The 10444-nt window shown below is 45.4% G+C and overlaps 1 protein-coding gene across 1 annotated transcript in view; it reads right to left on the bottom strand.

Annotated features, from left to right (window-relative positions):
• Positions 1 to 1303: 1303 nt before the first annotated feature.
• Plek2 (pleckstrin 2) overlaps positions 1304 to 10444 on the bottom strand; it is a 19598-nt gene continuing 10457 nt past the window's right edge. Inside the window, exons 3-9 of the mRNA XM_021179494.3 lie at positions 9155 to 9336; positions 7896 to 7987; positions 7404 to 7591; positions 7094 to 7195; positions 5149 to 5232; positions 2883 to 2961; positions 1304 to 1867 (exon numbers count right to left, since the gene is read on the bottom strand). Coding sequence (XP_021035153.1) covers positions 1740 to 1867; positions 2883 to 2961; positions 5149 to 5232; positions 7094 to 7195; positions 7404 to 7591; positions 7896 to 7987; positions 9155 to 9336 — 855 coding nt within the window. The 3' untranslated portion in view covers positions 1304 to 1739. The remainder of the gene's footprint in view (positions 1868 to 2882; positions 2962 to 5148; positions 5233 to 7093; positions 7196 to 7403; positions 7592 to 7895; positions 7988 to 9154; positions 9337 to 10444) is intronic.

Raw genomic sequence — 10444 nt, forward strand, 5'->3', positions numbered from 1 at the left:
AATGCTAACAGTTCTATTTTCCTTCTGCCATCGATTACGGTCATATGGTCCTTAATTTACACAACAAAATGAATAGTACTTTGTGACTCCTTACAGTGATTTGAAACTAACTAAAACGAAACATTGAAACTGCTTCTTTTTTAAATTAGTTTTATAACCAAACATAACCAATTCTCATGAATATGTTCCAAGTTTTGGGGGGTTTATTTGGTTGATTGGTTCAGGTTCTTAACTGGAGCTCTAGAGATGTGCTGATCTTTGGGCCACTACTTAGCTGTAGTACACCAGCCCATTTTTTTTTTTTTTTTACATCGAGAACAATTAAAATGAGTAGGCATGACAAAAAGCTGGGTCTAGACCTTGCCAGCTCCACTGCTTTGTCTCAAGCCAATGCTCATCTGTTTTAGAACCCTTGAGAATCCTCTCACTCATAGCTATGTGAAGCAGGAAGCTATCAAGCCAAATGTAGTTTTTAATTCAGATAAGCACCTGTCAACATTCTGAAAGTAACGCTAGGTACATTAAACCTGGAAAGATGCCAAATGAAAAACCGGTGCTTGAAAAGGCAGCCTCTTACAAAGTAAGGAGTGAAGGGAGAAACAGACATGTTCTCGGGATTCTGGACACGGGATCAGATATTCCAGACGTTAAGAGGAAGTCTATTTTAAGAGAAGTTTTTAACTTAGACACTTTAGAAATATCCACTCCCCTTAAATGTAAGTCATGTATTTTATCTATTAAAGTCCAAGCCATTGTCCTTGGCAAGAATCCTGGCCATCACTGCCAGATCACTGTATACATTTAATAAAAAATATTTATAAAAACACTGTATGATACAGACTTGTCACTTTAACCCCCAACTGGGGATGTGCTTAACTTGAGCTAATGTTCATTTTTAGACCAAAGTTTTATGCCTTGAGTTAACTTTTGTCATTTGTATCTGTCGTTTGCAGAGCTGAGGCTCCACATCTTTCTAAATGTCCATTTTATATATAAAAAAAAGCTGTACTTCTGCCTTTTAAAAAATATCTGTGACAGATTTCAAGAGTATGACATCTGCAACTTGTGATACCTACTGTCTTACAGTACAAGACAAACAGTATCCTCTGAACAGTCATCTGTTTGTCAGCATCTCCGCTTTAAAGTGAGAAACATCATCCTGGTGACAGATCACCTGAAATTCCTCCACAGCCAGCTTCCGTGATACATAGGGCCTCACAGGTTAGAAACCTGTGCGAACCAGAGAACTAACTACAAGAACCATAATAGCCAGAGACTGATGTCATTCTTTATTAATCCCGGAGATACTGAGTTGTTGAAATCAGTTGAGAGAGTCTTGAGACTAGAGTATTTAATACAGCAAAACCGGAGTTAGTGTTCCAACAGAGAAAGAGGTACTATTGTCCCCAAAGGCACAGATTTCTGTCCTGAAGAGCAAAGTCAAGATGCTGTCCACCTAACAGCTGGTCCATCTTTTAAAGTTGGTCATAGGAAGGCAGAAGGAAATCGCATCCCCGCTGTCATCTGAGGAGCCACTTTGGGCAGTCTCACTGCAAAGCTGTGCAACATTTACAATGATAAAGTCTTTTTTTTTTTTTTTTTTTTTTTAACAGTACCAAGAATTGAACTCAGGTCCTCCACCACTGAGCCACATCCCCAGCCCGGTATCTTGTACTCCAGTTCTCCAGGAAGTCTTTATCTGTATCCAATGATGAGAACCCTGGTCCTGCTCCTTTAGATCACGTTAGCTTCTTGATAGCTTCAATCCATTCTGCTCGCTCAGCCTTGCTGCTGGCCTGGATGTAATAGTGTGTGTCATCCTTTGTAATCACTTTGAAGAGATTTCCTTGGACATTCCCTTTAACTCCTACACAGGGGAGAGGAAAAGTATTGAATATCCATGTCAACTTCCAGCTTGTATTTCCACTCCCTATAGCCATAAGGTCTGCCAGGGGTTATTCTAAAAGTTTGCAGCTTGCTTGCTTGCCCCTGTGCTACTCATAGACCTACAGTTTCACATCAAAGAATCTCCTAAATGTATGTTTTAAAGAAGCACATAATTTGATGTTTACTTTGGATCGGTTTTGAACTTCAATTTCTATACCCACAAGTCAGAAATGTTGCTACTTTCCTACCATAGCTGGAGATTGTAAAATCAGTACAAACAGAAAATGAAGGCATTCTTTAACATGAAAACACTGTGTCCCTTAGCTGTAACTTAGATGGACGTTTACAGGCCATCAGCACAGAAACTGAGAGTAAAGAATGTCAAAAGAAAGCCGGGCGTTGGTGGCACACGCCTTTAATCCCAGCACTCGGGAGGCAGAGGCAGGCGGATTTCTGAGTTCGAGGCCAGCCTGGTCTACAGAGTGAGTTCCAGGACAGCCAGGGCTACACAGAGAAACCCTGTCTCGAAAAACCAAAAAAAAAAAAAAAAAAGAATGTCAAAAGAAAGGATTGTTCTGTTGATTCTTGAAACAGCAAGAACATCCCATATAACCTTTTACTTAATTTTTTTTAAGAATTTGATGAGAATGACATTCTTTTTTTTTTTAAAAAGATTTATTTATTTATTGAATGCTTTAAGTACACTGTAGCTGTCTTCAGACACTCCAGAACTGGGTGCCAGATCTCGTTACAGATGGTTGTGAGCCACCATGTGGTTGCTGGGATTTGAACTCAGGACCTTCGGAAGAGCAGTCAGTGCTCTTAACCGCTGAGCCATCTCTCCAACCCCTTACTTAATTTTTTAAATTGGCTTCAAAAATGACATCATTGACTCACTGAGAAGAGTCCTGCTCAGGGTTTCCTTCCAAGGCCATCAATAACATGCAGATGGTGGCCCCAGAGATCTTTAAGCCAGAGCAGAAGTTGTAGCTTACCAGTAGGAACACCATTATCCTCCAGAGCAGACACAAGGGAACCACGAAGAGAAAACCCACCTACTGGCCTGTTCTCTTCCTGTGGAGGAAGAGACTAGTCAGTAATTTCATGAACACACACACACACAAAGACCCATCCTCCAATAACTGATCTGTAAGCCTTGTAGAGCCACTTCAAATTATCTATAATAAAGGAGGCTGAACTTGGGCATCTTGCCCAAGTAACTTAAACCAGTGAGGCAGTTTGGGCCTCTTCATGACCAGTAGCAGCAGTGCCATTAAGTTACCAACATTCTGTAGACTGATCCAACATTCTACCAGAAGCACTCACTGGCTTCCTTAACCTTTGTCAATAGGTGATGACATTCCTGCACATTGGACGTTTGTTATGTAAGTCTTTAGTTATGTGCTTGGTATGAAACAAGGCTGGGTTTATGGTATCTGGATGGTTAAAGAGCAACTTGACACACCAGGAGCCTCAGCCCTTGGTCCCTTCTTTTAATAATACTAAATGGTGGCTTCAGCAAACAAAGGCTAAAGCAGTTACTAACAATGCAGAGGTTTTCACTTAGATACCAGAGAAGGGAAACAACACAAAGAAGGGATCCAGCACAGTGGGAGTCTACAACAGGCAGTCTCAACCAGAGACTGAATAGGCCTTGAGAAATAGATCCTGGGTACTGACATGGATTTAGCCCAGCAGTAGGAAGCACAAAGGCAAAGAAAACATGAGAGTAGATTAATAGCAAAAGGCCCTGGACTCATCAAGGGCACAAAGTAGTTGAGGTTAGACTAAGAGTTAAATGCAAATCCTGTGCTCATACATTTTATATCTTCATTGCTTTAAATGGGATTTGTGTGGCTGGGAATGTAGCTCAGTTAGCATGCTTGTTTAGCCTATACAGAACTTTGAGTTCAATCCAGGGTGGTGGCACATGCCTGTAATCTCAACACTCAAAACCATCCTTGGTGACATAGTTTGAAGCTACCCTGAGCTACATGATATACTGTCTTTTAAAAAAATTTAAGCCAGGCGGTAGTGGCACACGCCTTTAATCCCAGCACTTGGAAGGCAGAGGCAGGTAGATTTCTGAGTTTGAGGCCAGCCTGGTCTACAAAGTGAGTTCCAGCACAGCCAGGGCTATACAGAGAAACCCTGTCTCGAAAAACAAAAAAAGAAAAAAGAAAAAAAAAAAAAAAAAAACAAAGAAAGAAAAAGGCAAGACAGCCACACCTGTAGCAGCAGCAGCACTAGATACCTTCGAGAGGTCAATAGGTGCCTTCTGGAGACCCAAGGGTTTGACTCCTCAGTCAGCCCTCCTGCTATCTCTCTTCCCAGGCCTTTGTCTTCCTTGTGCTTGGCAATGTGGTAGTTTGAGTACACTTGGCTCGTGAGAAATGGCACTATTAGGAGGTGTGGTCTTGTTGGAATAGGTGTGGCCTCATAGGAGGAAGTGTGAAACTGTGTAGGCAGGCTTGAAGTCCTATGCCCAGGCTCCGCCCTGTGCAGGAGAGACCCTCCTCCTAGCTGCCCATGAGGAAGCTCCTGGAACACAGGTCACTCTCAGCTCTTTCTCCAGGGCCATTCCTGCCTGGATACTGCCATGCTCCCAACCTTGATAATAATGTACTGAACCTCTGAAGCTGTAAGCCAGCCTCAGTTAAATGTTGTCCTTCATAAGAGTTGCTTTGGTCATGGTGCCTCTTCACAGCAGTGGAACCCTAACAACCAAGAAGGCAGGGAATGAGAAGTTTCCTCCATGAGGCTAAGTGGTCCTGACGGAAAACAGATATCAAAGGTAAGGCTGAACTCCACAACTAAAGAGCCATTTTTCTCCCTTTGATTAGGATTAGCTTAACTCAGCATGAGGTGGTAGTTATCAGAAACTCAGAGCAGCAACTCCTGACACAAAATGTGATGTGTAAATTAAATATATTAAAATGTTTTCAAAGGTGAAACAAAAAGCTGAGGGAGGCAGAACTTGGGGACCAGTCAGATGAAAGGGTTAAAGAGGCTGGAGTCTCCTGTGTACCCCTCACCTTGCCCGCAAAGCAGGCTTTGGGGAGAGTAAAAGGTGCTTTTTCTCAAAATGGCGGCGGTCCTCTTGTGGGAAGGGGGCATGGAAGGCCACGCACTGAGCAGACAGCGGGATGACCGCGTGGCACGGCCTGCACAGAGCCGTGGCGGGTATGAGAGGACACACACCAGCTCCCAGTCTGCTTGGACTCAGAAGTAGTACAGCCCCAAGGAACACAGGCCACTCACTTTGGAAGGGTCATAGTAGTGCAGGAACGCTGGGTCCTTCCTCAGAACAAATCTGCGCACCTTCCAGTTTTTCCTCTTGTGCCCCTGTAGGAAGAAAAGGGCTCAAGTCTCACTGGTGATGATTCTACATTTCTTTCCCTTTCCCATGCTCCCATCAAACAAAACCCCAACAAGCCAGCCTCCTCGGATGGGACGACCTTCCAGCGAGAGTTTCCAAGAAACTCGAGGATCACAGTGACACAATCCCTGTAGTGGCACCATAGCAAAAGTACCACATTTACTATACAGAGAGGTGAGAGCACTAAAAGAAGAGGTGTGCTACCCCCACACGAAGGAGTAAAAGGACTACGACTACGGGGCTAAGGCTGTGGCTGAGCAATAAGGTTGTAAGGCATGCAAGCACAAGACCCTGGGTTCAATCCCCATCACTGATCAACAACAACAAAAGCGGGGAGGGGGCTGGAGAGATGGCTCAACAGTTAAGAGCATTTGCTGTTCTTGGCAAAGGCTCAGGTTCACTTCCCAGCATCCACATGGTGGCTCACAATCTATAACTCCATTTCCAGAAGATCCAATTCCCTCTTCTGGTCTCTGTAAGCACCACATACACAGACATACAGACAAAACACCCATCACACAAAGGTTTTTAAAAAGTAACAATATTAAATAATTTTTTTATTTTAAAGGAGGAAGAGGAGAACAGAGCAGGTATCAACTGGACCAGAAGTTCAGAGTTCACAGTGCACCCAAGGTCACCAATGTTTTAAGGATCAACTTGGTCCAAAAACAACCCTATAGCTACATGTATATTTGTTCACTTCACAGGTATACACAGAGAAAATCAATGTAACATTCTATATTAGAAAAAGGATCAATTATAGTCTATGATACAGTATATGATAAAGTGTAAATAGACGGTATTAATCTGTGTGTGTGACAGAGAGCATGAACTAAACTTTCCCTGAATTCACTTCTGAGATCACAAAACTTCCTCAGCACTTGGAGCCTCTCTCATCCCCTGATCCACTCATGTGGGGTCTCATTCCTTTCCTTAGTCTGTGTTGCCTCTCGGGCCCAGCAGCAGCAGGACCTTTGGGGTAGGCCATAGCTTCTATGGTAAATAATAACCGAAGAGCAGATGGAGACCTGTACTCATCAGGAAGGTGACAAATGTAAAATCAGGCAATGATATAGACGTTGGTTTTTAATGTGTATGGTGGTTTGAATAGGTATGGCCCACTGAGACTCGTGTTTGAATGTTTGGCCAATAGAAAGTGGCATTAGGGAATGTGACCTTGTAGGAGGAAGTGTCATTGTTGGTGCAGGCTTTAAGGTCTCCTGTGCTCAGGCTACGACTAGTGTGGCATACAATCCTGCTGCCTGCAGATCATGATACAGAACTCTCAGCTCCTTCTCCAACACCATGTCTGCCAGTGTGCTGCCATGATCCCGGCCATGGTGACAAAGGACTAAACTTCTGAAACTCTAAGTCAGCCCCAAGCAAATGTTTTCCTTTTAAGAGCTGCCACGGTCTGGATCTCTGAGTTTGAGACCAGCCTGGTCTACAGAGTGGGTTCCAGGACAGCCAGAGCTACACAGAGAAACCCTGTCTCAAAAAAAAAAAACCAAAACAAAAGCAAAAACAAACAAAAGGAGTTGCTGTGGTCATGGTCATGCCGTCTCTTCACAGAAATAAAACCCAGACAAAGACAATGTAACAACTGCATTGTGTGTCTATTTTTTCAAAACAGTTCTTGGGTCTGGTATATTTAAATGTGTACATCTTTAGCTGGCTTCTTGTGGCTGGGGAGGGGAGGTTCTGCTTCCTGTGGATCTCACTCATAAAGACTACCCCAGCATCCTCAGCCCCTGCCTCCCTCTGGGCTCATTCCTGTCTCCCCCAAGTATGATGCATGAGTCTCCTCCTGCTCAAAGGCAGTCATACCTGCTTGGATAGGTAGCCTTGTTTGACCACTGTGCCACTTAACTCCATGGTGCTAAGACTGATCTCCTCCTTGGGGCTTACCTTCTTCTTGTAGCTTTCAGCCTAGTGGGAAGGCGAAAGCAAACACTTGTTACAAAAGAACCCCAAGTCCGGGACATGGGGGTTGCAAAGGCAGAAAATCTGTTATCACAGAAGTTCCTCGTCCCCTCGGGATAGCTTTCCCCATACTCCGGGCCTTCCCTATGGCTCCTACTGTTACCACTTCCTTCTCTCTCCTCTAATGGCAAGAGGAACCCAACCTCTAACTTACAAAAGTATACAGGGCTGTGGAGTCATCCAGAAACTGCTCAGCCAGATCGCCAGAGCGAATAGCTCCCATGCTCCGGACCCCTACTGGCCTGAGAAAGTTCTCTTCCATAAGCATGGAGGCCAGGGTCACTGCCTCCAGACGGCTGGCTGCAAAGTTGCTGGAGATGAGCCAGTCCACCAGGGAGGAGCCTGTGTGAGCACAAGGACAAACACCTGTCAGACCACGGGCTAGCTAGACCCTGGCCTCTCAGGGGCTTCGTCAACGACCTCATTGACGTCGACTTCCCGAGAGGCCTTGGGTTCTACCTCAGGGCAGCCTAATGGTTACACCCAATGCACTGAGCCGTAGCCATACCCACAGGGGGTCCTCACAGGCCATCCCATTTCTTAGCAGGCAGCTCCATCCCCATTATAAGCTGCTTGGATGAGCTTGGGTGAGCTTCAAGCACTACACCCCAGGCCTCCAACCCGGCCACGGGTCAGGCAGGCTCACCCAGAAAGGTCTTTTTGTAGGTGCTTCCTTGCTCCATGTTGGGGCTTGGCCGGATTCCACTGCTGGTGTCATGCATCTTGTCCACAATTCGACTACATAGAAGGGAGGCAAAGAAAGGAGCCTGGTCACACTGTCAGCTACAGTTCATGATCTAAAGCAAGGGACAAATGGTATGACACACACCACAGAGACAGGCTCTTGTTACACAATCAGAATCCAATACACAGGGTTTTCAGGGGCTCCTCTCTTCTTGGTCATCTAAATGTTCGAATCTTTCCACACTAAGCGACTATTACTGTTGACATCAGACTAAACCATTGTGACAGTTTAAAACACAGAGCGAGAGCATCCAGTCACCGCAGTAACCTGAGTGGCTCCCTATGATTTGTTACATTATGTCCGGACTCCTCCAGCTCCCCCTCTGTAGAGACCCTTTTGTAACCCACCTCATCAACTGTTCCTCCCTTGCTCATCCTGACTTAGCAGGGATGTAGACCCTCAGACGGTGCACAGAGTAGACTTCAGAGGCTGGGGTAGAGTTTTATGAGCCCAGGAGTTGACTCGCATCCCATCTATGACGGGTTAACAGTGTGTCTGCCTGTGAGGTAATAGGACATTTCCATGATGGAAACACCTTTTATATATCTCTGACCAGTATCATCACCTCCACCACTGACTGGCGTGACCTGGTGTGACAGTTGCTGCTGCCAATGAAAGATCTCTATGTCTTGGGGTAGAAGGTCCTTGAGACTTTGTTTATTCTCATTTACCTCTGCCGGGCACCTGGCACAATGCATGACATTCAACAAGCACTCAATAACTGTCCTTTTTTTTTCCCTTTTAAAATTGATAAATAATAACAGTACATATTGTGAGGTGCTCACTGAGTTCTTGGACGGCTGAATGAGGGGATCCCACCAAACAGGTAACCATTACCTGACACTGAGCTGTCATATGAGACCTGACTTAGTGCCAAGCACTCTGCCTTAAGCGGAATGGTAGGTAGTCTCTACCTCATCCACTGAGGTAGAATGACTTGGTAGAGGCCCTAAGGTTACATAGGAGAGAGGAGCTACATAAAACAAGTTCCAGCCATTCAACACAGCACAACCAGAACAGAGAAAACAGCTGACCCCGAAGCACAACGCTTGAATAGCCAGGCCTGCGCAGTACTATAGGGTTCTCCCTCCCCAGTAAACAGGCAGGAGAGGCTGCAGGGCGTCCAGGCAGAGTCAGGGACAGGCAGGTGGAGCACTCACTGCAGGCTGATGTGCGGGGGCAACTTGAAAGAGTTCTTCAGTATATGGAGTTGTTGGATCTTCCCTGGCTGCCCTGCATGGATAGCCCCTGTTATCTCAAAGGCCCAGGAGTCTCTCTCCTCTCGAGAACAGGCTTCCAGGAAGTACTCAGTGGAAGTTCGGGTCTTCAGTTTAATGAGGAGCTATGAGAAGAGACAACCAGACAGACCAATCAATTCTCAGGGCGAGAATCAGTCAAGGAAATGCTGGCAGCACAGATGACAGGGCCAGAGAGGACCCAGGAGGCCATGGGTCCAGGGATGCCCAGTGTCCAGCCCCTGCTGCAAGTGGGGCAGCACACATTGATTTGGGTACATCCAAGACAATGAGCTCATGGCCTCCTGAAGCAGCCTTTCCGGTCTACACAAATTATTGCAGAGTACATCCCAACATTGTGGCTCTGAGTCCTCCTCCCGGAACCATAGCCTCATTTCCAATCACAGTTTAAGTATCTCTAAGTCTTTCACTCATTCTTCATTTGGCTTCAGCTCCTTCCCAAAAGGTTTGCCCTCTGCTCCATGCTCAGCCCTTGGTCAGCATCCTCAGAGGATGGATCCCACCCAGGATGGAAGATTCTGCTCCAGGACGAGGTGGAGAGAGAGGCACTGCGCTGCTGACTACCTATGAGTGCAAGGGCTGTGAGCAGCTGCAGACACAGTGGACTCACACTTGGTGGACACTTGGTGGAATCGGTAGACACTCTTTGTACTATGGGCCACTTTTGAATCCTCTAAGTGGACACCTTGGGGGCTCTTAAACCAACTGTGGAAGAAGTAGATCAGGCCCACTGCCTCGGTGGTGGGGATCAAAGCCAGGAGCCTCTCTTAGACAAGTCAAGTCTAATTGTGGTCACCAGCATATTCACAACCAACTTGTTTTGCTTTTGAACTTAACAGTCTTCATTTAAATTAATACTAGAAATGGGGAATAAGGCATGGCTGACTCACTCTCCCAAGGGATATTATGAAGACATTTCACTAAGTTATCATTCACTTGCCAGCATCATGGAAGGTTGGCTTGAACTTGTTTCTGTCAAGCAGCAGTTCACCTCAAGAGAGACTAGAAAGGCCAAGTGAACCAAACACCTCAACAGCACACACACACACACACACACACACACACACACACACACTTTATGACTTGTTCCTAGAGAAACTGTTGGTTGTTCTTTATCTTTTTCAATCAAAAAATAACCAAACAAATACTACAAAATAATCATACAAGTGACAATCTCATGTAAAATTAACACGA

This window comes from Mus caroli, unplaced genomic scaffold (assembly GCF_978045245.1).
Source record: "Mus caroli unplaced genomic scaffold, Mus_caroli_1 scaffold_14, whole genome shotgun sequence".
Lineage (NCBI taxonomy): Eukaryota > Metazoa > Chordata > Mammalia > Rodentia > Muridae > Mus > Mus caroli.